The 27,466-nt window shown below is 41.6% G+C and overlaps 1 protein-coding gene across 9 annotated transcripts in view; it reads right to left on the bottom strand.

Moving 5' to 3' along the window:
* caskin1 (CASK interacting protein 1) overlaps nucleotides 1–23,152 on the bottom strand; it is a 647,172-nt gene extending 624,020 nt beyond the window's left edge. For 7 of the 9 annotated variants that reach the window (XM_043711209.2, XM_043711211.2, XM_043711215.2 and 4 more), the window contains exon 1: nucleotides 22,819–23,151. In XM_043711209.2, coding sequence (XP_043567144.2) covers nucleotides 22,819–22,912 — 94 coding nt within the window. In that variant the 5' untranslated portion in view covers nucleotides 22,913–23,151. Of the gene's footprint in view, nucleotides 1–22,818 lie in introns of all 9 variants that reach the window. The other 2 variants (XM_043711208.2, XM_087997968.1) reach the window with 1 other exon arrangement.
* Between the last annotated feature and the right edge of the window lie 4,314 nt (nucleotides 23,153–27,466).

Raw genomic sequence — 27,466 nt, 5'->3', positions numbered from 1 at the left:
TGGAGTACAATTCCACTACTGTGTCCCTTCTGAATATTCAGCCTTGTGTTACTGGATGTGTTTGAAGCCTGTCCCATTTACCAGTGTTAGTGCCAAATGACAAAATGGAGGGTATGCTTAAAGTCAAGATGAGACTTTGGCTCCACAATGACTGTGCAGTGGTCTCTCTCACTGCTACGATCAAGGACAGGCACATCTATAGCAAGTACATTGGTGAGAATGAGGTCAAGTAGATTTTTCCCTCTTGTTGGTTCTTTCAACATCTTCTGCAATCCAGTCTAGCAGCCTTGTCCTTTGGAACTTGACCAGCTTGGTCCGTAGAGCACCTAATAACTCAGACAAGGGTAGAGATGTCAGTGAAAACACCCACCCAGACAGCCATTGTGTGCCCTTGCCACCCTCAATGCTACCTCCACGTGGTGTTCAACATGGAACAGCTGTGGAGGCCCAGTGGTGATGCTGAGGAGTGGTTGTAAGTGATAATCAGCAGGAGGTTTCCTTGCCCATATTTGATTTGATGCCATCAGACTTCATTTGGTATGGAGTCAAAATTTGATGTTTGCAGGGCAATTCCTTCTTGAATGTAGTTTCTGTGCCAGTGTCTGTGTTTGATCTATCCTGTTGGATAGGGCACACCCTGGGAAGGTAATGGTGGCATCTGGGTCATTGTCTGGAGGGTATAACTCAGTGAGAGTGACAGCTTGCTGACTGACTGTTTTGTGGGACAGCTCTCCCTATTTTGGCACCAGATGTTAGTAAGGAGGATAGAGGCACTAAGTTTACCATAACTTTGATGCTGGCCAGGCCATACAATTTGATTCCTTTGTTTGGACTTTGTAGTAATTTGACTGGCCTGCCAGCCATTTCAGAGGGCAGACAAGAGTGAACCACATTGTGGTGGGTCTAGAGTCACATGTAACCCAGACCAAGCAAAAATGGCACATTAGTCAACCAGATGAATTTTTATGACAATTAACAATGATTTCATTGCTGCTATTAGACTGTTTGTTATCTCCAGATTTTATTGAATTAAATTTTCACTATCTACTGCCATGGGAATTAAGGTCAATAAACTTTAATCTAACTGAATAATCGAAACAGGTTTAGAATGATGTGCCTTCTTGGACTAAACACTGCAGTTGCAATGCTGTCCTATATGTTAGCTCACGTAACATTTAGCACAAAGACTGGGTACTTGTTGAGATAGATGTCTTGAAATTCATTAACAACACCATTGACTTACACTGTTATAATATCTCATATACATTGTCTGATCTCAGCGCTTACTGATGTTACTACAAGTTACATGCACAGCTGACTGATTGAACCTGCCATACTGACTCCATTGCCTGAACGCCTGACTGAGGGTTTGGTGGGTACCTTTATGCAACAGTGTTAGGTGTTGTGATGTCATGTAGCTGTTTTAAAGGATCACTGTCTGCCCTGGAATCTCTGCAATAACAAACAGAGAAGCTGATTGGCCTACACCAGTTCATATGTTAGACAAGGGGAAGGCAATAGGTCAGCAAGTTCACCACTATTTCAAATTATTTAGTGAAAATGTATCTAGCAGTGCAGTGAAGGCACAGCCATTACTCAAAAGCACTGCTGCACTCCAGTATCCCACAAAGTATTTTATATGCTGTTAGAGCTTATAACCGCCACTGCAAAGTATTTAATTTTCATCAGACAATGTCCTTTCAAGTGCAAGAATTTGTTTGCAGACTATCAGTCAAACCTGGCTGTTAAAATTATCCCCATTACTACAAAACACCAATTCTGCAACACTCTTTAAAAGCACTACTGAGGTGGGAGATCAGCATATACTCATACATCTGTTTAAGGTCACGAGTGCGCCGAGTTGAAAAACATCAGGCTCCAAGATTGGGTATACTTAATGCTGCGTTTCTTTCCAAATCTGTCCTCCCCCCACATCTGCAAAACTATAATTATTCTTGACATGTAAAAGCCAAAGAACAGAGTAGGTTTGGAGTGGGGGGGATGGGAGGGGAGGGGAGAAAGAGGGAGAGCTGCACATTTCATATATCACGAAAGGTGGAGCTTCATTTTGTCATTAGATTTAGTGACAGCAATCGCAAATATGACTATTCTTAGCAACAACTCATAAAGCCAATTAGTTGTAGACAGCCCATTTCCAACTGAGAGAAAGTGTGATAAAAATCCACTTCATTAAAAAAAGACAGAATTTTAATAGTCAACCAGACGAGGGTGGACTCGTCTCTTGAAAGGGACAGCGCCATAACATTGGCAGATGAATTTTTTTCAGGCAATTTTAGTTCCTGGGAGTTGTCATGTATTAAAGCATCTTCCCACACCCTGCAGAAGGTAAATCTTTGTTGGTTTAAAAATATAATATTGCTTTATCTGAAGAGAAATGTCTGCGTGGGATTTCTTCCAGGTCCTTAGTTTCCTTCCATAGTCCAAATATGAGCAGGTTAGGTGGATTGGCCATTCTTCATTGCCCATAGTGTCCAGCGTTGTGTGGGCTAGATGGTATAGCCATGAGAAATGCAGGGCTACAGGGATAGGATGGATCTGGGTAAGATGCTTTTTGGAAACTCGGGGTGAACTCAATGGGCCAAATGGCCTGTTTCCACACTGTAGGGATTCTATGAAATTCCAACAATAGTGAAGTTGTGGTTGATCTGAAAGCAAGGACAATATGTTGTTGCCAGGCAACATAGCTGCAAGAGAAGTTCCCCCTTTAAAATGAGGCAGCCTTTCTGCCAGTCTGAAGCTTATTTCCGAATGGAATACTTAAACGTACTGGAGATCCTGCACAAATAATATTGTCGAACGTATTTCTTCAGAGGGGAATTTCAAACTGACAGTATACTTTGCAAAATTTCCCAGGAATTATTATGCTTTATATAGGCGAGGATGTAACGGCTGAGAAAAGGTAGGAGTTTCTCAGTCTTGCATCTTGTGCCAGTATCAGGTACTCCCAGGTCAGGTAGAATACAGATTGATAGCAGGGAATTGGTCCCGTACTGAAATGTATCACATTATCCATCACATGAACTATTGCTTTAGGGATTCTAAGACTGCCAATGTAATGCCAAGTAATTCCAAATTAGAACAGCTTTATGCAGCAGCAAACATCCACGAGTAACTGAGTTGTAGCTGCTGCTTGTAACAATAGCTTGCTTAGTACCTTTCGCACAGAAAAACATCCCATGCTGCAAAATTCATTTAATTTCAGCCTCTTTACAATCATCAGCGAGATAACACTTTAGCTCATTGGTGTGGACTGGATTAACATGAGGTCTAAAGTTGGCCAGGTAGCAATAAGTTAGACCTCATTGCAGTCTGCCTCTGGAATCCAACTGCCATTTTAAACAAGGCTGAAAAGTAAAGGTTGATGGTTTATTTTATGTGGGTTAATCAATAATCTAAAATTGTTTGGTGGCTTTCACCACCACCGTTCTTTTTCAACTAGCATCCTATGCTCCCCATCTGAAATAGACATCAACCAAAAGCACTGAAATGGACCACATCATCTGAATAGTTGGTCTCTCTGCTGTAAAAATCTGTGTAAATGCTTAATCATCTCATTCCATACTGTGCATGTGTAGCCTCCAGCTTTATCTACACAACTGTCATTATATTGTAAGATGATCAAATGTAAGATTTCTGAGGGCTTTGCATGTTTTTTTTCTCTAAACTGGCTGAGTCTATTGAAGACACCGGAATGGATTCATTGGCTTCCATCACTGGAAAGATTTCTGACTTCCTGTTGCTTGCTGGGGACAACTAGTGACAGAAACTCAATGCTGCTGCTTTAGCACTCAATGCAGGGTTTCCCAAATGATCTGAAGTGTTGAGGCCACAGGATCTGAAGCAGGAATGATAGTCACAAGACTCTGAACAGGTTGTACCAGCTGTGTGCCCTCTCTACCAGTTCAATATTCTCACAGGCCACCCAGCGACTCCCAACTACCCCCACATGCCTCACAGAGAGGTTGCAAGAAGTTTCAAGTCTCAAAATGGGTCACAGTGGAAAGATGTTTAAGGCTTATTGGATCCTGACTCAGTTCACAGTGTGTACACCAGCCACAGACTCTAATAGTTGGCCAATATGGTTATCTGTTTGACATCACCATTGATATGACATAGTGATGAGCACTGCTGCCTCACAGCATCCCCAGGGGCCCAGTTCAATTCTAACCTCGGGCGACTGTCTGTGTGGAGTTTGTACATTTTCCACCGGGTGCTCTGGTTTCCTCCCACCATCCAAAGATGTGCAGGCTCAATGGATTAGCCATGACAAATGCTGGGTTATGGGGAGAAGGTGGGTGGTATGCTCTTCAGAGGGTTAGTGTTGACTCGATGGGCCAAATGGGCTCTACCCATACTGTAGAATTCTATGGTATTAATTACAAAGCTGGCATTTCCAAGAGGTTAAGTACACCAGTTATTTTGAGCTGGACAGGAGACTGAAATTTTGACGCCTCCATTTTCAACAAACTGCCCCATTTTACCTCTGTAGGCATCGCAAGCATTAACAATTTATTCTGCTGTGTTGGAAGAGCAAATCAACTCCTGCTGGAGCCTCTGGAAGAATTGGGAGAATGGCAATGATCCGGAGGGAGGGGGGGCGGGGTGCAGAAACAGTCCTGAGGCTTGTTGTTTTAGCCATACAGGTTCATTCTCTTCCTTAGCTTTTGTCACATTTTGATGGCTTGCTCAGGCCATCCCGAAGGGCAGTCATCCATTGCTGTGGGTGTCACATCACATGTTGAGGGCAGGGGGTTGTGGGGCTGCCATCAGCTAAGAATAGCACTTAAAGGGCATTATGAACTAAATGAGTTTTCATTACATTCAACATGGTTGCCACGAGGTGAGCATTTAATTCAATTTCAGCCTCTGCCATAGCAGACTTTAAACCAGGTCCTCAGAATGTTGGGATTCCTAGTTCAGAGATGATGTCATTGCACTGTCACCTTCCTATTTGTCAGCACTTCTGTATGATAATGCTTGGCATTAAGGATCCCATGGCTGCTGGTGTGAAGAGAAGGAGACAAGATTTTCCGGATGTCCTTAACTACCTGGGATCTTGCTATGAACAGCTCTGTCAATGCTTCATCATTACACTAACTACACTTCATGAGTACCTCATGGGCTGCAAGACAATTTAAGACATCCAGAAATATGAAAAACAGCAAATAAATGCATGAATTGTCATTTTTTCTTCTGTATGCTATTTTTGGATAAGGCTAAAGCAATGATAAAAGTAAATGTGGAGGCTCGTTCAAATTAACTCAAACACAAAAGGTTCTGACTACTAGAAGGCACCTTGATGCATTGATTAAAATGAATAGCTAAGTCATCAAGCAATAAGGTCAAACACACAAGAATCACAGAGCCAATTAAATTTGTGTTGCATGTGTGACAGGGTCACGGAATCATAACACACTGCTGTGCATGGGCACATATTTTACAGAACTTTACCTGATTAAAACAAGTCAACTCTTCTCAGACTGATGCTACATATAATTAACACAATGTTTTCCATCTGGAAGTGTTTTACCACATCACATTCTACTTTAATATGGTATACAGAAAACCGACAAACACTGACCAAATACTTAACTACACCAGCAACCATCCCAACATACACAAACAAAGAACACTATTCCAACGAGCCACCACACACTGCAGCACAGACGAACTTCGGAAAACAGAGGAGAACCACCTATACAACGTATTCAAGAAGAACGGCTACTCAAAACATACAGTGTGCAGATTCCTCAAGAACAAGCCACGACAAGCAGACCAAACACAGCCAGAAACCCTAACCACCTTACCATACATCAAAGAAGTTTCAGAAATGACAGCCAGACTACTAAGACCCCTCGGAATCCTAGTAGCACACAAACCCACCAACACTCTCAAACAAAAACTAACAAACTTAAAAGACCCAGTACAACCCATGGACAAAACCAACGTCATCTACAAAATTCCATGCAAGGACTGCCACAAACACTACGTAGGACAAACAGGAAGAAAGTTAGCCACCAGGATGCCAGCTAGCCACAAAAAGACACGACCCTCTCTCCCTCGTAGCCCTACACACGGATGAAAAAAACCACCATTTCGACTGGGACAACACATCTATCCCGGGACAGGCTAAGCAAAGACATGCCAGAGAATTCCTAGAGGCCTGGCACTCCAACCACAACACCATAAACAAACACATAGATCTAGATGCCATTTATTGACCCCTCAGAAAACGAACAGGAAATGACATCACCACAAACCCCAGGTACCCCATCCAGGAGAAAGATATAAATAGAAAGCAGGAGACAACAGCTTCGCTTCACTTGGAGGTCGCCACTGATGATGTTACCTAGCCAGGTAATGAAATGTCTGGATATCAAACCTACAGCTCAGCGAGCAAACCTACACCCTAAACATTAATATGGGCCAGGGAGACAAGAACTTAAACAAATCCAGTCCATAATGTATGTAAATACAACAAAGTAACCTGTTGTTATATAAACACTTTTACTGTCCCAAGATGTTTCAAGTCATTGGGTAGTTTTTGACATTGAGCTACATCAGAATATATCAGGACAAGTGACCAAAAAGGTGAGCACTTTAAATGAGCAGAACCAGATGAGGGAGATTCAGAGATTGAGACTTGTGAGAGGGAATTACAATGGTTAGGCCCTAGGAAGCTGAAGCTAAAACTACCAACAGTGGAGACAAAGGAAATTATGGATATGTGGAAGAGGCCAGATTTGAAGGAATGAAGGAATCACAGAAAGTTTTAGAGTTGGAAAGACTGACCAATTTAAGGAGGAACTGGGGCTAAGGATGGCTTTGGACTGTTAATCCAAAGTAATGTTCTGGTCACCTGTGTTCAAATGCTGCCAAGGCAGTGGGTGGAATTTAAATGTACTTTAAAAAATGGAATTACAAGTCTAAATGATCATAAATCCATTGCTGATGGTCTGATAAACCAGTTTGGCTCATTTATGTCCTTTAGGGAAGGAAACTGTTATCCTTACCTGGTTTAGCTTACATGTGCCTCCAGACCCACAGAAATATGTTTGACTCTTAACTGCCTTCTGGGCAATTAGGGATGGGTAATAAATGCTGGGCCTAACGAGTGACACCCCTATCCTATGAACAAATCTTTTTAAAAAACTTTGTTTCCCGAGTCCTTCAGTTCTCTGATCTTTCTCTATATTTCCTTCACTTCTTCACAGGAGACAAAGAGTGATTGGTTCACACATTATGAAGTCTTTGACTTATCAGTTAAAAGCAACAGCTTACAAAAACTGTTGGGTGGAAATAACTGGCTTTTTTCAATTTCAGTATTATTTACTGCAGAGATAGAGAGAGATACCACCTCCCTTTCGAGTGGTCTGAAGGCTTCCACTGTATCATTAACACCCACAAGCTGTTCACTTACCCAGGAACCAATCAGAGAGTTGTCATCAGGTTGATGACCTGTAGCATCCATAACTGGTCACAATTCCACAAACCAATCAGCGACCTGTTACCGACTGAATCTCATTTTACATGAGTTCCAGTGCCATGTCATCTATTTACACCATTCTTCACTGTTTGCAAAGCAACAGTGTAAACACAACTTACAATGAGTCTCAGTATCTTGCTTTATAAAACTGCTACAATTGCTTCCTCAGTATTTGTTGCAAAACAATCCTACTCCCATTAAAAATAAGGTAAGATAAAAAGATGTGGTCTTTAGCCAGCGCAAAACTCAATTCAGTTTATTTCCACCAAGAATGCTAATGGAGAGGCTGGAGCCTGTACTGGACAATACAGCCCAATCGATAAGCAGCAGAAAGCTGACTTGGGTTTTCAAACTTGTGGACAAAATGGAAAACTGAGAAAGACAATTTTATTACATTGAAGAAGGAGTGAATTAGTTGAGAGAATGTGCATTGAGTCTTTATTTCAAAACAGGAGACAAATTATTGCATAGATAGGTCCATATAATGGACAGAATACTATGGTTTCAGTATCTGGCTCAGTTTCTAATACTTGCCACCCAAAGGTACCAATTTGAGTCAAGATATTTTGCTGAGGAGAATCACACCAGGTAATGAGTCAATAGATCTCCCATTGCTTCCTAGTACATAAGGTGATTAAAGGAATCAATTGAAGGAATCAATTGGATAGACAGGTGAAAATGAAACAAGTAAATCGGCTAATTGCATGCTGGTTTGTATTTATACAGTACTAGAATACAGCAGAATAGAAGTTATGCTTCAGTCATACAAAATTCTAGTTAGACCACATCAAGAGGAGTTTTAGGCACCATGCCTTGTAAATGTTGGTTTACCAGAATAATACTTTTAAGAATCTACAAGGGTGAAATTAGGACTACAGATTGTATAAACAAGGGCTGTACCTGCCAGAATTCAAAAATGTTCAGGGATCAATTGATTGAAGATTGTAAAATAATAAGGGAAGAAGATATTTCTGCTCATTTGGAAGTCTAGGACTAGGAGCACAGTCAAAAAAATTTGAGTCAGACTTTTTAGGAGTTAAATTATTGCTTTGTACAAAGGGTGGTTGAGGTTAGACCTCTCTTCACAATTGTCGATTTTTTAAAAATATTGATTGATTTTTGTTAGCCAAAGGTATCAAAGGATATGGATCAAAGGGGGCAATACAGGGTTAGGTCACAGATTGGCCATGATCTCGTAAAGTGGCAGACCAGGCTTGAGAGATTAAATGGAAGAGGCCAAAGTTCCTGCAGGTCCATTTGATTTGGGAATTGTGAACAAGACAGCATAAGCGGAACATCGGAGCTAAGCCATTCATGGGCACTGTCAGGAAGCAGTATCTTACACTGTGTGATGGAAATCTGGAACTCTAACATCCAAACAGGTTGAATTTCAATGCAAATTTCAGTAGATTCTAAGAGATTGACAGAATTTCATTTGACAAAAGGTGTGGAGCGTTATAGAATGAGGGCGGGTAAATAGAGTTAAGATCCAGTTCATCCATGATCTAAGTTCAAGATGAAATAAGCTCAAGGAGTTATAAGGCCTCCTATGAGACAGAAGCACCAGTTTGTGTGTGTGTGTGAGCAGTGTGCCTTCCTGCCATTACCTTTTCAATTGATTCATGATCTATTGGTGCTTAAATGAGCAGAGAACAGTAAAATAAAATGAGAATTCATAGCAATAAAGAGATAGAGCCCAACATTCATTACAAATGAGGGGGGCATTCCATCAATAGTACTTAATCATCATCCATGAGTATTCCCTTCAATCTAAATAAATATCACACAGAACAACAGTCTGACTGTACTATTCCTATTAATAAAATATAATACTTGAGGCATTTGGGAGCTGAAGTGCATATGAAGCAGACACAGTGCACAGAGTAATTCCATCAGAATTATAAAGCAATCATATAGAGAGAAAATAACATCTAAAAGCCAGATTCACCTATTTTAGTGCTACTATAAAAATTTGGCCCAACGTAATTTAAAAAATTATGATAGAAAGCATCACATTAAGTTGTCAAAACATAGTCTTTGAAATTAACCTACAGCCATGGGGAAAATTTGGCAATACTCTGAAGCTGTGAATGAATAATATATTTTACAAGAGCAAAGCAGAATTCTCCCACTGAAACACTGTTGTTTTACTTCTTCAAAGATTGGTCCATACAAAGGCACAAGCCTACGGTATCTGCATGCAGTAGAAAACACACTGACCTGTATAGTCTGCACACATTGTTAGTGCATCTTATAAACCTTTATTCTTCCTATAATTTAAGGTATTATAACTGGTACCCTTGCATTTAGTCTTCACACAGTGTCAACTTCTTCATTCTTCATCAGTGATTTTTTTTGCAAACATTTACAGTAGCAGAACATGTTCTTTGATTTAGTATTAATTGGAAACCAAAGCACAAGGTGAAGTTAACTCAATTGTGAGTTTATTGCTGAACACAAATTTTACTGATCATAACTAAAATGGGCCAAAGTAGTCATTTAATCTTATATTATCTGTTGTCCCGTCTACTGAGATTATAATGGATTTTAACGGGTCATTTTATCAGAGCACGAGTACATTCTGGGTTTATTTATTTACGTTCCTTTATTTTAAAGTTTTGCCCTTCTCAGGTTGAAGAGGTTAAGTCCATGCGATGTAAGCTCTTCACAAATAATGTACATTGAAAATCCAAACAGAAACAGATCATACAGGACCACTCCATCATTCAATGAAATTATTGCTGATCCCAGCTCAACTTCATCTTCCCATTCTTTGCTCTTAGTTCCTTCATAACCTCACTGAACAAAAGAAAACTATTGAAAATTTAAACTGATGCAGCAACCCCAGCCTTCTGGAGGGAATTTCAGATTTCCACTATCTTTTAATTCAATAGCTGCTCCTGATCAGCTTGGTTCTAATATTAAGTATTCGTCTTTTGTTCCGGATTCGCCTCCCAAGAGGAAACAGTTGCTCTGTATCTATTCTAATGAATCTACTAATTATTTAAAATATTTTGATTTGATCACTGTCAACAATCTAAACTGAAGGAATAATCTATGCTCCGACAACCTGTCTTCATAACCTAACTTTCAACCCTGCTGTCATTCTGGTGAATCTACAATTTATCTCCTCAAAAGCCTTCACGAAAACTGAACATTGAATTCCAGATGCAGTCTGGCCAAGCTTCATCAATTTCAACTGCTTTGAGATAAAAGCAACCATTTCTACCTGACCTCTAGCCTGTAAAGGCCCCTTGGACTTGACACACCAATCATTTAAAGCTCCTGGTCTCATCATTAAGGAGATCAATGAATGGCCTTAGACTTGCTCATATTGAACACCATCTGCCATGGTTTGACCCATCCCTTTCTTTTTGTTTCTGTACTGAATCCTCCTGACTTTTGAAGACAGAAAGTCAATGAAGATGCAGATTTTTAAAAATTATTGTATTTATAACATCTCTTTTGCACAGAGTCCTTCAAGGTAAACTCAGCCATTACAAAAAGTGAACCCACGCTGTTGGCATCACAAACCAGCCATTCGGCCAACTGAGCTAACCAACTAAATACATGCTGAAACATTTCAAGTTGAATGTCATGGAAAGTGTTTTAGAATCAACTTTCCAGCATACAATATATTCCACTCTAAGACAATTTAGTACAATTTCCGTACGATTGGTATTTACAGCATACATACTATGTCAAGCATACAACTGAAGCGATGCTATATAGTTTTCAGCCACTTGGGTAGAATAGCTAAAAAGACTGTGGTGGTCCTTATGCCTCGCACCATCTTTATTTTATATCCACTGAAGGCTCAGTTAGTACATAAACTGTCTGGTTTGGAATTGAATGCCACAGACCAGGCAGGATGACATTTCAGTCTTAATCTGTGCTATGTTATCTGACCTTAGTGATGGAGATTACTAGTAATCTCAGCTGGCCAGATTAAAGGAATGGATGAAAATCAGATTTAGCCACATCAGTTGCTCATGATTGATATCCGTTTTTGAAAGGTTGCAATTTCCGGGTCAGTATTTAAGAGAGATGTTGGTCACTTTCTTCGCATTGTGATGCTCCCACATTGAAACAGCCAACCCTTGGTCTAATATCGCTCTTACAAATAGTGAGTGCCCAAATGGAGAACCAAATTCAAGCTGTTTGATGTTCTTTCTCAAATGATAGCCACATATAAGATGTATAAAAGATGTCCAAGCCCTCCACTGTTTGCTGGACCCAGTGTGTGTTCTCCTATATTCAAATACCATGATTCTTAACTTTAATCTTGATCAGCTCATTCAAAGGGATAGCACAATGATGCACATTAGTATTTAAGACCGCAGAACTCAGTCTGGCAAAATACATTGTTCATAACTTGCAGCATTGCCTCATTTTTAGCTTGTAATTTAAGTTTAAAAGGCTATATTTTAACAGCTGAAGAAGGGCTCATGCCTGAAACGTCGATTCTTCTGCTCCTTGGATGCTGCCTGACCTGCTGCGCTTTTCCAGCAACACATTTTCAGCTCTGATCTCCCGCATCTGCAGTCCTCAGTTTCTCCTATATTTTAACAGCTCATTGTTTCCTAACATAGAACTTCTACTTGACTCGACAAGAAAGAATTTTCAATGCAACAGGAAGTTGGGCTAACTTGGCTCTGAAATGCTATTAGTTGTCAGTCATTTGATGGTGACTGGCTCATAATGAACCACAGCCCTGGCAAATGTCAGTGTCTTCAGTCAGGGAAAAGGATTGGTTGTTGCGCCATCATACTTATGTTCCTATATGGTTATGAAGTGCAATCGCTATATTAAAAACCATCCAGCAGTCCTGCCACTTAGATGTCACAGTCATTCAAATTCACTCACAAGTAATTGGCTACAGTCAGTCATCAAGCATCAATGGGCAGGAACCTCTTGGTTCTGCCAGGCAGGATCATTCACTCTTAAAACACCAGTAAAACATGTCACTCAATGATTCAAACTCATCTGACGTTTGTCTGATAGTTCAATAGAATAAAGCACTTTGTTTTCTTTAAGAGAAATACTTCACTGAACTATAATCCACATTAACTATAGGCATTGTGAGAGTTTGGGAAGGAAATTGCATGATAATTCATTCATTTTATTACAGTACCCAGTACTTTCATAATTTTTTTTACAATGGTAAATAAGTCAACACATTGACACGTCAAGCAATACTCTGATTTGATAAACTCCAATTCTCTGGAAACAATAACAAACTCAGATAAAATAATGCCCGCTTTCTCCTCCCATCCAATCGCCACTCCAAATACAATGAGCATCTCTGTATTTTAGATAATAAGATCAGGCACTGTAAAACTGCATCTACTCATTCAAATTACATTTAATTGCTCAATGTACCACACATTATTAAAAAGCATGTCATTTGTATTATCATGTCTTTTGCAAAGTGAAGCATGGTGCTTAGTCATTAAATATGGTTGTAATCTGATCATTTTTCTAAAGGAAATTATACTCTGTCCAATATTCACTAAGTCACTGAAGAGTCATCATACAACAGATTTCTCTTCTTCTGTTTTCAAAAAAGTGAATAATACAGAACGTCTTATAGCTGCATCAAACATTTCAACAATAGATTACAAAATTTGAAAGAGTACACATATTAAATGATGCGCAAATATCAGCTCTTGAGAAAATATAAATGGGACAACCTCTCCAACAGAAAACAACAAATACTTGCCTTTGTACAATGACTTTCTGAATTTTGGGACATTCCAAAGGACTCTTACAGCCAGATAAGAACAATATTGGGTGGAAACCAAGCCTTAGCTTTATATATCACCAAAAAAAACACCCTTGACATTTCAGCACTCCTTCAGTATTGTAGGGATCAGTATGCTATATCCCTAGAGTGTGAACTGAACCTACAATCTTTTGACTCAATGGTGATACCTCCACAAAGCCAATACAGTAACAATGGAATCTGTCGTGCACCTTTACATTATGATCTGCAAACACAACTATTTCATTTCTCCATGACTTGATATTGAGCGGCAGCTTGTAAACAGTCGGCACCACACAATCCTTGCATAGTAAGTGGCCCCCTATATTCAGAATAGAGAATCTCGAATGAGGATGCAAGTGGATGCCTTACAGTGGATGTTCCCCCTGTCATCTACAAGATATGGTGTGGCAACTCATCAAAATTTCTTCAACTGTTTCTTCAGTAACCACAACATCTACCAACCAGCAGAGCAAGGACAGCAGGTACATGGGATCACCACCTCTAAGTTTCCCTCCAATGTTCCGATGAACACATAAGGCAAAAGTGAGGACTGCAGATGCTGGAAGTCAGAGTCTAGATTAGAGTGGTGCTGGAAAAGCGCACCAGGTCAGGCAGCATCTGAGGAGCAAGAAAATCGACATTTGATGGAGGGCTTTTGCCCGAAATGTCGATTTTCCTGCTCCTCGGATGCTACCTGACCTGCTGTGCGTTTCCAGCACCGCTCTAATCTTGACAATGAACATATAATCCTGATATGGAAATGTTGCGATTCTATCATCATCACTGGCTCAAAATTCCGCAGCTCCCTCCCTATCACTGCTTTGGAAGTATTGTGGTTCTGGAAGGCAGCTCATTAGCATTTGTTCATGAGCAATTAATGCTGGCCTTACCAGTGACGCCCACATTCTACGAATAAATAATATTTTAAAAAGAGGCATTCAGAATGAATCACTACTTTTGCCATCCACTTTGCCAATAGTGTTTCTAGAGCAACATGGGTAGCATACCAAAAGCAGGATGCTCTGGGATGGGGGAATGAAGTAGTTTAAAATGGGAAATATTTGCTGTGGGGCAGAGAAATGAGTAAGAAGTGGGACAAATCAGAAATCTCTTTCCACCTGTCAATCTAAGCACAGTGGATTGAATAGTCTCATTCTGTACGATTTTATGATTTTTACCATTGTGGAAAGTAGGTGACAAAGCACAAAGCCATCCATCCTAAATCTAAGTGCTTCAACAAGCAGCTCGGCTTCCCCATTACTTTCTGATTTATTGTGCAATTTCGTAGTATTCCATTTCATTGGTTTGATAGCTTTGTTTAAAATAAAATCTGTATATACTTCCAAAGTATTCTGCAAAACCCACAGTAATTCTCCTTCCTTGGAGTTATAAGCAGTTTTAAGACAACATACTATAGGTAAGAAAAATCAATAAGGCTGTACAAAGCAACTAATTCTGTTCAGGCCAGCGTTCATTTCCTCAATCCGAATCCATCTTTCACTTTCCCTCAGCATGATACAGTACATTCCACAACCTTCCCCAGAAAAACATCTTTTTATTCTCTGAATTGGATGTTACAATGTTTAAAAGACACTTAGATGAGTACATGAATAGGAAAGGTTTGGAAGGGTGTGGTTCCAAGCGCATGCAGTGGGACTAGTTTAATTTGGGATTATGTTCAGCCAAGGACTGGTTTGACCTAAGGGTCCAGTTCGGTGCTGTATGACTGTTATGACTCTATGTCTCTTTAGCAGTTCTAGAGAATGTTATAAAAAGACTGAATTTAAAATGAGAAGAATAAAAGGCACGCATGTATTCCCTTTTCCTCTCTCCAAGTTTAATAAGTGACAACCAGAAAAAAAAAGTCAAAATTTTGGCATTTTGAGCTGAGCTGACAAGCTAAGAGATTCTGGAACGTAGCAGAAAGAGATGTCAACCTAGATGCAGTTGGATGATGGATATTATAAAGGAACATAGGAACAAGTAACTTGAGAGCAGCAGAAAGCCCCTCAACTCTTCAACTCTGCTCCATCATTCAATAAGGTCATAGCTGATCTGCTTGTGGTCTCAAGCCCATATAGCCCTTGTCTCCCACGTCTATCAAAACGTCATCCAACTCAACCGAGAATAAATTCAATGGTACAGCTTCCACTGGGGAAGAGAATTCCACAGACTAACACTCCTCTGAGAGAGGAAAATTCTCCTCATCGTCATCATAAACAAGAGATCTCCTATTCTTAAATTGTGCCCCCAGTTTGAGTTCTCCTCACAAGAGGAAACATTGTGCCAGTTCACTAACCATCAAGCCCCCTCAGGATTTTATATATTTCCAGAGCATTCAACTCTCGTTCTTCTAATTCCAACAGGTACAGGTCAACCTTTCCTCATAGGAGAACCCCCATCATCCCAGGAATAGGTCACTTAGAGGTGTCACAGAACCAGCAAACCATGATGGATGGGTGAGGGTGACACAAGACAGACAGAATTGGCACACCATGACAGCAGCTCTTCTGCAACTTCATAAGAAGGTTGCTCACAATCTACTGCCAAATTTCTAGACGTTTGATGCTGGTGAGTGCATGAGAATCGGCCGCACAAGTATGGTTTTTAACAGCATTTTCCCTCCACTCGTATACAGATCAATCACTGGGTGACAACGTGGCTCAGTGGCTTACACTCCCACTGTTAAGATAGATGCCGTTATTCAAATCGGAGTGTAGAGACTAGAGAAGAAGACCTTGGCTGACATACCCAGTGCTCCAATGCTGAAGGTGCTGCCTTTTGGATGACACCATTCGATCCAACTATCCACTTCACCCTTGGAGACCGTGGCTTCAGATGTCTGGTTGTGAAAAACTTGTATTCCCTCCTTATATCTAGGCCCTACCTACCCTCTCAGGTATATAATGCCACTATTGCCAAGCAGAATTGGGAGTTCTCCTAGCATTTTGGCTAAAATTAACCTCTTAGCCAATATGCTGAAGCCCAGGTTTTTTGGTCACTGTCATGTTGCTATTTGTGAGACCTTGCTGTATATAAATGGACTGCCATGTTTCCCACATTACAACAGTGACTCCGTTTCTCATGTATTCTCTTGGTGGGCTGTCCTAAAGCTGTGAAATGCACAATATTAAGAAAGAAAGCCTTCCCTTTCTTCCCTTTCATAACCTTGGGACATTCCAAAGCACTTTACATCCAATGAAGTATTTTGGCAGAAGGCGTTTGATAATACAGAACTGGAAAAGCATACATTTTGTTTATCCTTCTCATCTTGCACTTATCAGGACAATTCACAGAAGTAAAGGGAAAACCTGTATAAGAAGAGAATGCTAAGTGGAACCACATCAATATTTAGGAACAGGTTAAGTAATTGATCAAAGTAAAGATGAATAAAGCAATTATAGTGGATTCTGATTGGTCAAGATGTTTCCACAGGGAAAACACCACGGTCCACTTCCTATACACTATAAATTGTTGTTCTTTTTACATTGGCATTTGATGCGATCTATCCTGAGGAATGCAAGATGAAAATCTTTAGCCAAATTTGTCTTTTTTCAGCAGTATTTAGATTGTGGAAGTGTAGTCACTGTTGGAATGTGAGGAACTGCATAGTCAATTTAGGCGAAACAAGTTGCTGCAGTGAACGAAGTCATCGTAACAAACATTCACACCCTCTACCAATGATGGACAGCAGCAGCAGTATGTACCATCTACAAGATCCACTGCAGAAATCCACCAAGGCTCTTTAGACACCAAGGCTTCCACAACCACTACCATCTAGAAGGACAAGGGCAGTAGATACATGAGAACACATCCACCTGCAAGTTGCCCTCCAGGCCACTCACCATCCTGGCTCGAAAATGTATCACTATTCCTTCTTTGTCACTGGGTCAAAATCCTGGAACTCTCTCCCTAACAATATTGTGGTCTACCTACATCAGATGGACTACAATAGTTCATTAAGGCAGCTCACCACCATCTACTCAAGGGCAGCTATCAGTGGGCAATAAATACTTGCCAGCCAACAACAGCCCCATTCCATGAATGAATACAAAAAAAAGGCAATTGCTTTAGTGCAATTGCTTCTTTTCCTTAATACTTATTTAAAGACTCCATTGATTATATAACTGAGACATCACAAGTCTTTGTTTCCAACTGCAGCATCATACACACAGAGTTCAACATGTGCATTCAGAATTAATGATTGAACAGGGAATCACATCAACATTTAGAGTCAGAGTCATAGAGATGTCCAGCATGGAAACAGACCCTTCAGTCCAACCCAATCTAGTCCCACCTGCCAGCACCCAGCCCATATCCCTCCAAACCCTTCCTATTCATATACCCATCCAAATGCTTCTTAAATGTTGCAATTATACCAGCCTCCACCACATCCTCTGACAGCTCATTCCATACACACACCACCCTCTGCGTGAAAAAGTTGCCCCTTAGGTCTCTTTTATATCTTTCTCCTCTCACCCTAAACCTATGCCCTCTAGTTCTGGACTCCCCATCCCCAGGGAAAAGACTTTGCCTATTTATCCTATCCATGCCCCTCATAATTTTGTAAACCTCTATAAGGTCACCACTCAGCCATCAATGCTCCAGGGAAAACAGCTTCAGCCTGTTCAGCCTCTCCCTGTAGCTCAGGTCCTCCAACCCTGGCAACATCCTTGTAAATCTTTTCTGAACCCTTTCAAGTTTCACAACATCTTTCCGATAGGAAGGAGACCAGAATTGCACGCAATATTCCAACAGTGGCCTAACTAATGTCCTGTACAGCCACAATATGACCTCCCAACTCCTGTACTCAATACTCTGACCAATAAAGGAAAGCATATCAAATGCCTTCTTCACTACCCTATCTACCTGCGACTCCATTTTCAAGGAGCTCTGAACCTGCACTCCAAGGTCTCTTTGTTCAGCAACACTCCCTAGGACCTTACCATTAAGTGTGTAAGTCCTGCTAAGATTTGCTTTCCCAAAATGCAGCACCTCGCATTTATCTGAATTAAACTCCATCTGCCACTTCGCAGCACATTGGCCCATCTGGTCCAGATCCTGTTGTAATCTGAGATAACCCTCTTCGCTGTCTACGACACCTCCAATTTTGGTGTCATCTGGAAACTTACTAACTGTACCTCTTATGCTCGCATCCAAATCATTTATGTAAATGACAAAAAGTAAAGGGCCCAGCACCGATCCTTGTGGCACTCCACGGGTCACAGGCCTCCAGTCTGAAAAACAACCCTCCTCCACCACCACCCTCTGTCTTCTACCCTTGAGCCAGTATCCAAATGGCTCGTTCTCCCTGTATTCCATAAGATCTAACCTTGCTAATCAGTCTCCCATGGGGAACCGTATCGAACGCCTTACTGAAGTCCATATAGATCACATCTACTGCTCTGCCCTCATCAATCCTCTTTGTTACTTCTTCAAAAAACTCAATCAAGTTTGCGAGACATGATTTCCCACACACAAAGCCATGTTGACTAACCCGCATCAGTCCTAGGAATAGGTTAAGCAGGTGGTTGAAGTCAGGATGAATAAAGCAATTACAGGAACAGAGTGGGCATATGGCATTAAGACCCATGTCCATGCAGAGGGTAAAAACTTTACACAACTGTGGTGGGTTGGAGTGAGGAACAACTATTTGCTTCTGTTCACTGTCTTTAATAGATTCTAAGGCACAATTCAGAACTGAGACTGCAATAACAAGTAGAAGGTAGGGGAAGAGGTAGGTTTTCATCAGACTGATGTTCTACGCCATTAGCCAACTGCAGGAAGAGCTTCTCTCCATGCACATTCTATTTCAATATTTGAAGGGGAACCTGTCTAAAGTAAGGCCACTGATTGCAGCCACATGACAGCACCTTTCACATGGTAAAATATCACAATGTAGCATATAGGAGCTCTGTCAGATAAAATCTGACAATGAGCTGGAGGACGGGTGGCCAAAGGCTTGCTCAAGGAGGTGCACAGGTAATGAAAAGGTCAGAGAAAGAGAGAAACACACACACACACACAATAGTTGGGCTTCTATGGCCTGTATCCACATTGTAATTTCCACATCATTTTCACTGTGATTGTGTTGAAGGTCAAAAGGCATGGAATTGTCACCGCAAACCTCAAACTGCTAAAGTCTGGCAGAAATCCAGGAATCATCCCATTTGAAATAAAATGTACCTTTTAATCTGTTAAGGCATATCATAGCACAGGAGTTGGCATTGCTGCAGTTGGCATTTTATGTTTTATCAATTAGAGGATAAAAATGGTGATTTTAATTCATCATACCAACTTGCAGTGAAATCGTATAACTACACATATGGCATGATCATAAAATAACAATGGAACACAGAGATGCTCTGCAACACTTTGACATGATTTTGGAGTATCATGGAAATAGACAGCATGGAAAGAAACCATTTGGCCCATCGTGTCTTTGCCAGCCAAAAAAAAGCTATCAAGAGCTATCCTGTTTTCCAGTTCTCAATCTTCAATATTAATGTTAATGCAAATCCAAGTAATTTTTAAAGAGCTTTTATGTCTTCAGTTTCAAACCTTTAGGGCCCCTCTCATCATTGTTCTAAATATTTTGTCCCATCCTCTCTGAAAAACACTGCTTCATGGTTCAGGGCTGCAGAGTCAGTGACTACGCTCTCAACCAAGAAACCAACCAGTCCGTACCTTGTATTATCATGGGAGGTGGGAACAGGACATTGGACTTAGCATCATACACACAGAGTTCAAAATGTGCAACCAGAATTAATGATTAAACAGGGAACCACATCAATATTTAGGAATAGGTTAAGCAGGTGGTCGAAGTCAGGATGAATAAAGCAATTACAGGAACAGAGTGCCACATGGGATTAATACTTTGGAGAGGTTTGTCTCCCCTTCATTAGAGTTGCACACACCAGAGTTCCTAACTTAATAAAGAAAAATTCTAATAATGTGGATTGTGCTGGCAAAGTCACTGTTTATTGCCCATTTTTATGAACTCCTTGCTATACCACTTCAGAAGGCAATTAAGAGCCAACCATCTTGGAGTTGAATTACATGGGGCTCTGGATTCCCCACCTCCTTGATGAAAAGCACAGGGGTGGGTAAGTCCGCAGCTATGTGAAGGGTTGACTGCTCCCCTTGTACATGAACAAGTCCCGCCTCAGAGAGATGCAGGCCAATAAGAGATTAGCAGCATTCCAGTACCAGCAGCATCACCAGGAGCAGTGGCCATTACTGGCACTGCACTAGGGACTCAGACAATTGTTCCAGATTCAGCTCATCAAGTGAAAAGGGGTGCTCATGTTGGCAGGTCCCATTATGGGTATGGTGGGGAGTGGGGGGGGGGGGGGGGGGTCAGAAGTTTGAAGGCTGGGGGTAGGAAAGGCATTAGTTATGGTCCTGAGTTGGACCCATTAGGAAGAGATAGTCATCACCACACCCCTCCCCCAATCCACCCTCAAAACCAACCCTAACCTAGCTACCTGCTGGGCAGGGCATTTGGCATTAAGCCTCACTTTCAGCTATTTAAATCCTCAGTTTATCCTCAGAATAAGTTCTATGATCTCCTCAGTTTATTTCTTAATAACCATAACTTGCATCAGTAATAGTAAAATGTCTCTCAACATTTCACACGAGGAATTATTTGATCAAATTTGACACTGAGCCATCCCTGGCGATATCAACATAGTTAACCAACGATGTATATTACAACCAATAGCTTAAAGGAAGAGAGGGGGGCGGTAAAGGGTGGTGAGGTTTTGGGAAGAAATTCCAGAGCTTAAGGCATTGTCAGCTGAAGGCTTGGCCACCAATTATGGAGTACCAATAAGCAAGAAGACAGACTGTGCAGTACAAGAGATTTTCATTAGCTATCTCAAGGAAAATAGCATCATCATCACAGATATGATCATTATTGGTAAACACTGATACAATGTGCATTCAGTCAGTGAAATTAGAGAGCTGACAGAGAGAAATCCAACAATTTATTTGCACAGGACCCACATTCAAAATCTACTCTCAACAGGGGTCATGCAGAAGTCAAAGGGAGAGTTAATCCACAAAGGCTGTCAACACCAGAAAATAACAATTGAATGCATTGTATGTGAACTTGCTGTGAAATGGTAAATCAGTAATGAACTATTTTTAAAGAGATATGGTGTCCTCCCCTGAAAGACCTTCCATGTATCCAATAAATGGATTTTGTGAAACACAACCAGGACGGCTTCACATCTCCAAACTGACAGGTTCTCATTGTGGTAAATAATGATTCTAACTGATCCCATCATTCTTAATCACAACATGCCTTATTTACATCAAAATACTTTAACACTCTCCCATAATATTGCCCACACCCTGTACCCTTCAAATGATTATTCTATCCTTTATATTTGGGGAAAAAAAGAGTCAAGCTTTAGGCAAGCATACAACTGAAATAGATTCCCCGTCCAATATTATGGTGAACATCATCAAGTTAAGAAATCCTCACCATGTCTTGTTTAAAAGGGTTGCACTTTCATCTCACTTGCAACCAGGATAGACTGGGGAAGACATCACTCCTTTATCCCAGACAACCCTTCCGAAAACACTGTTATTACTACATCAGAGAGTTTGCCAGCTCAAGGTCTCCCTCGTTTCATCCTGGCTAATTTTAGAATTGGGATCTATCATTTAAAGCGCCTCCCTGCAAAAAGTGCTTCTAATTACCAGAAATGCAGCATCTATCGCTTTGTAATCAACAGGCACTTGTCAGCCTATCAATCAAGGGGTTAAATCATAAATCGCCCCGGCCATTTGGGGCGTGCGAGCCAGTGAGCATCCGGCTGGAAGTGAACGTCCCGAGAAGGTGGGGGAGCAGCATCATGTCAAACGAGAGTGCCCGGGTGTGGGGTCACTGCACCTGTCATAGCCAATACCCCCCTCCAAGTCTCCAGCCTTTCCTATCACACACAGCAACTACACCCTACACAGAGTGGGTCAAGCAAAATCTCCAGTTAGTACTTCCTCAGGAGCGACGCTCTGAGCTATTGCCTTGTTCTGGAATTAGCCATTTAACCATTTTAGTCACTGGCCTGATTTTCTCTGGTCGGCCACTTCTTGCTGTAACAGAACAGTGCAGCCCGCCAGCAGCACCACCTTCTCCTTGTTCGAAATGATTCACTGTGTGTTTTGTATCTCGCCACAAACCATCTGCAAATCTCTTGCCCCAGTGATGGGGAATCGAGGATCCCCAGCATTGACCTTAGCAAACCTCAATGTCCAAAATGCGCTGTTAGATCAGAGAGCACCGGCTAAGGGAATGCAGGGAGGCTGTTTGAGACAGACAGCACTATTCGGGGCTAATGCTACGCTCTCACCGATTACTCCATATCAAGAGTCGCCAACAGCATCTGGAAAGCAGGGGAGCCCATATTGAACAAGAGACCAAACTCCCTCCCCTCCTACTCCACAACAACAGGACATTTGCAAAACACACGTACAAAAAAAAAACCCACAGGCACATTCACATCAGCCAATTGAACGGTGTGTAAAGGGTACTCACTCGCTTTGCCTTGTTTCGGCCTTTGCAACAGCTTCTGCACTGCAGGTACATCTTCGGTTTTGACAGCTTGCAGTAATTCCTGATCTTTCCCCATGGCTTGTTGATGTGTGTGTGTGCGTGTGTGTGTGTATGTATGTATGTGCGTGTTTTTATATCCGATGCATCCTACGTTTTAGGAGCTGGAGAGAGACAAGAGAGAGAGAGAGAGAGAGGAAAATTGTGCCTGGCAGTGTGAGTGCATGGAGGCAGGGACAGGGGGAGAGCTACCGATGGGTCATAGGCATAGCCAGCCAACACCTCGCCTCTTGTTTCACAAACCAAAACAGCTCTCTCCCCCACACCTCCCACCCCACCCCCCCTCCCCCCCCCCCCCTCCCCCGGATTATTTTTAAAAAGGACAACACAAAAGCCTCCCTTTCTGCCTTCCAGGCAGAGCGGTGCCTGCACTAGGTACACAGCGGCGATGCCATGGTTCCTGCCTTAGTCCGCCTTCAGTCCCATCGCTTCCCCGCAGCCGCTGCCTCACTCTCTCTCTCTCCCCCCACCAAGAGCTGCTCTCTGCTTTCAATGCTCCTACTCTGCCGCATGGCGGAGGAAGATTGTACAGGATCCAAACCATCACATCCCTCTCATACCAAATAGGACAGATCTTGGGACAAGGCAGGTTTATTTCAGGAAGCACTCTTAAAGGAAACCCCTACCAAAGCAGGGGGGCGGGGGTGGTAGTGAGGGACGACGGTGGAACTAATCCCTGTAAAAGTTTCTGGTTTGTCACCATTTCTGAAATGATCAAATCGCGGTACGTTCCAACGTTTCCCACCACTGCAATATTTATGTTCAGTGTTGTACAATTATTGGTCCATAGTCAAGAATTAAACAGGTGAAAGTGCCATTGAAATATTATGCTTGTCACAATATTAATTGATGGAAATAGATGCTGTGACATCAACTTGGAAGAGACTGTTCCAAAGCTTTCTATTATGCAGGATTAAGAATTGCATGATGATGCAGTAATGGTACGCAGGGTTGCCAACTTGCTGTACCAGAAACCAGCGTTACATTTGGCGCTTGCGATATTACGGTAGAAATAGCGCCAATTTGAAATGACAGCAGACTGGCGTCTCCGGAAATGTAATAAACCCTGGGCAAGAAGCAAACGTGGCTTCCATCAATCATCCCTCCCATCAGCACAGCCCACTCCCACTTCATTACGCCTCTTCGATTATACGCCTATTCGCCTCTACGACTACAGCTAAATTCATATTAGCACATGTTATTTATTCACCCCCTTCCCCGCCATGTTAACCAGTTATCATTGAGCATTCTCTGACTGGTTCCTTATCCGGTCAATCCATAATTGAACATCCCATCTGTGGCCTGGGCTCAAGTTAGTTATTTGGGAATTAACTCCACACCTGTCTGAAACGCAGTGTCTTATTCTCCATGGGCTATTTTTAATCTGGAAGCAATGCTAATGATGCCCTCTGACTTGGGGCCATACTTGTCATCAAGATTTGTATGTGCACTGGGTGGCAATTAATTTGGAAGGAAATGTTTTCAGCGAGTGAGTGATAGGCTCAAAGTGTCTGAACCCCTGTCGTGTGTGCAAATTATCACTGTCATGACGGTTCTAATTTGGGAGACTACACTATCAACGTGTTATTTTCTGTGTGGCATGATCCAGTAACCTCACCATTCATTTGTGTTGTGCACATCATTTGGAGAGCTACAGGTAACAGAGAGGGTTGATGCAGGGAAAACTGCTGTTGTGGTGTACAGAAACTACTCAAAGGCATTCCAAACAGGTCCCTGCAACAGATGTGTGAAGTAAATCGTGACATGAAAGGGATGGCAGCAAAATGGAGAAAAAAATTGTCTGAGTGGTAAGAAAAAGAATGTAATGGGTATTTTTTAGACTGAGAAGATGTTTGTAATTGAGTTCCCCAGGGGTTAGTATTGAGTCACTTGCTTTCCTGTTACATGTATAAATGACATAGGTTTGGGTGTACAGGGGACAACATTATGGTATACGGATGATACAAAACTCCAATAAACAGCAAACTGTGAGCATTCACAGAGTCATAGGGATGCACACACAAAAACAGATGCTTCGGTCCAATTTGTCCATACTAAACTGATATCCTAAATTAATCTAGTGTCATTTCAGCCATCCCTTTAAACCTATCCTATTCATGTCCTCATCCAGATGCCTTTAAATGATGTATTTGTCCCAGCCTCCATCACCACTTCCAGCAGCTCATTTCATACATGCACCACCCTCTGGTGTGAACAAGTTACCCCTTAGATGTCTTTTATATCTTTAATCCCTCACCTTAAACCTATGCACTCTAGTTTTGGGCTCCCCTACCCTGGAGGTAAAGACCTTGGCAATTTACCCTATCCATGCCCCTCATGATTTTATAAACTTCTGTAAGCTCACCCCTCAGTCTCTGACACCCCAGGGAAAATAGCCCCAGCCTATTCAACCTCTTCCTATAGCTCAATCCATTCACCCTTGGCAAGATACTTGTAAATCTTTTCTGAACCTTTTCAAGTTTCACAACATCCTTCCTACTGCATGGAAACCGGAATTGCACACAATATTCCAAACGTGGCCTAACCAATATCCTGCAGAGCCACAGCATGACCTCCCGATTCCTCTACTCAATGCACTGATCAATAAAAGCAAGCATACCAAATGCCTTTTTCACTATCCTAACTACCTGTGATTTCACTTTCAAAGAATCATGAACCTGCACTCCAGGGTCTCTTTGTTCAGCAACACCACCCACATTAAGTGTATAAGTCCTGTCCTGTTTGCCTTTCCAAAATTCCTCACGTTTATTTAAATTAAACTCCATCTGCCACCTCCTTGGCCAATTGGCCCATCTGATCAAGTTCCCATTGTAATCTGAAGTAACCTTGTTTGCTGTCCACTACACCTACAATTTTGGTGTCATCTGCAAACTTACTAACCATACCTCCTGTGTTCACATCCAAATCATTTATATAAATTTGGAAAAGCGGTGGACCCAGCACTGATCTTTGTGCATACTGCTAGTCACAGGCCTCCAGTCTGTGATACACTGGTAGAAAACCCATGGAGACGTGTTCTGAAGGGTAATATTCTAAGGGGTGTGCAGAAGCAGGAAGACCTGGGTATATATGTGAATAAGCCATTGAAGTTAGCAGTGGAGGGAGACAGTTGTTGCTAAAGTATACAGCAAACTAGCCTTCGTTAAGAGGGTCATAGAGGACAAGAGCAAGAAGCCACACAGGACACTGGGAGAATGTTAAATGGAAAGTTGCATACAGTTCTGAGTGGCACATTTTATAGGAAAAATGTGAACATGTTGGAGACAATTCAGAGGAAACATTTTTACGCATGTTTTACTACCTTTTTGGGAGGTGGACGTGCCTGGCTAGGTTAGGTTCTCTTTTGTTGGAGATGGTCATTGCCTGATGTGGCACAAATATTACTTGTGAAGTGTCAGCCCAAATTTGGATATTGCCCAAAAGAACACAGAAAATACTGTTAAAATGCAACAAATCATTTTTTTGCCCATCCCAAGTTGCCCTTGAGATGGTGATGGTGAGCTGGCTTCCTGAAATCCTGCAGTCCATTTGATTCAGGTGGACACCCAATGCCTTTAGGGATTGAGTTCCAGGCTTTTATTTCTAAGTCAGGATGGAGTGTGGCTTGAAGAGGAACTTGCAGGGGGTGGTGTTCCCATGAACTTGCTGTCCCAGTCCTTCGAGATGGTAATGGTCATAGTTTTAAAAGGTGCTGTCAAAGAAGCCTTGGTGATCTTTTGCAGTGTGTCTTCTAGATTGAACACATTGCTTCTACTGAGTGTCAGTAGTGGATGGAGTGGATGTGATGCCAATCAAGTGGCTGCTTTTTCCTGGATGGTGTTAGGTTTCTTGAGTATTGTTTGGAAAGGACTAATTTAACAAGTGGGGAATATTCCATCACATTCCTGATGTATGCCCTATTGATAGTGGACAGGCTTTGGGCTGTCAGGAGATGAGATATTGCTGCAGTGTTCCTAGCCTCTGACCTGCTGTTGTAGCCACTCTATTTGAATGGCTTGTACTATTCAGTTTCTGGTCAATGGCTACTCCCAGGATATTGCTTGTAGGGTATTCTGTGATGATAATCAAATGTTGAGGCGCGATGGTTAGGTTATCTTTTGTTGGAGATGGTCATTGCCTGATGTGGCACAAATATTACTTGTGAATTGTCAGCCCAAATTTGGATATTGCCCAAAACGAACACAAGAAATACTGGTTTCATTCCTTTTTTGATATTCTTCAGTGGTTGATACAACTGAGTGGCATGCTTGGCTATCTCAGAGGGCAGTTCAGAGTTGTTGTAGGTCTGGAGTCACATGTAGACCAGACCAGGCAAGAATGGCAGATTTCCCTGCCCTAAAAGACTTGAGTGAAGCAGATGGATCTTTGCAAAAATTGACCAAGGTTTTATGGTCATCATTAGACTTTTACTTCCAGATTTTTTTTATTGATGTCAAATTCAACCATTTGTCACAGTGAAATGTGCTCCTGATTACCTGACTCTCTGGATTACTAATTCAGTGATGTTATCACAACACATCCACTTACAAGAATGATTTGTCAGGAATGAGAA

Source organism: Chiloscyllium plagiosum, unplaced genomic scaffold (genome assembly GCF_037043375.1).
Source record: "Chiloscyllium plagiosum isolate Xiang-an unplaced genomic scaffold, Cpla_swu_hap1 HiC_scaffold_20, whole genome shotgun sequence".
Taxonomy (NCBI): Eukaryota; Metazoa; Chordata; class Chondrichthyes; order Orectolobiformes; family Hemiscylliidae; genus Chiloscyllium; species Chiloscyllium plagiosum.
The sequence above is the reverse complement of the archived record's forward strand: the minus strand, read 5'-3'. Positions and strand labels throughout refer to the sequence as shown.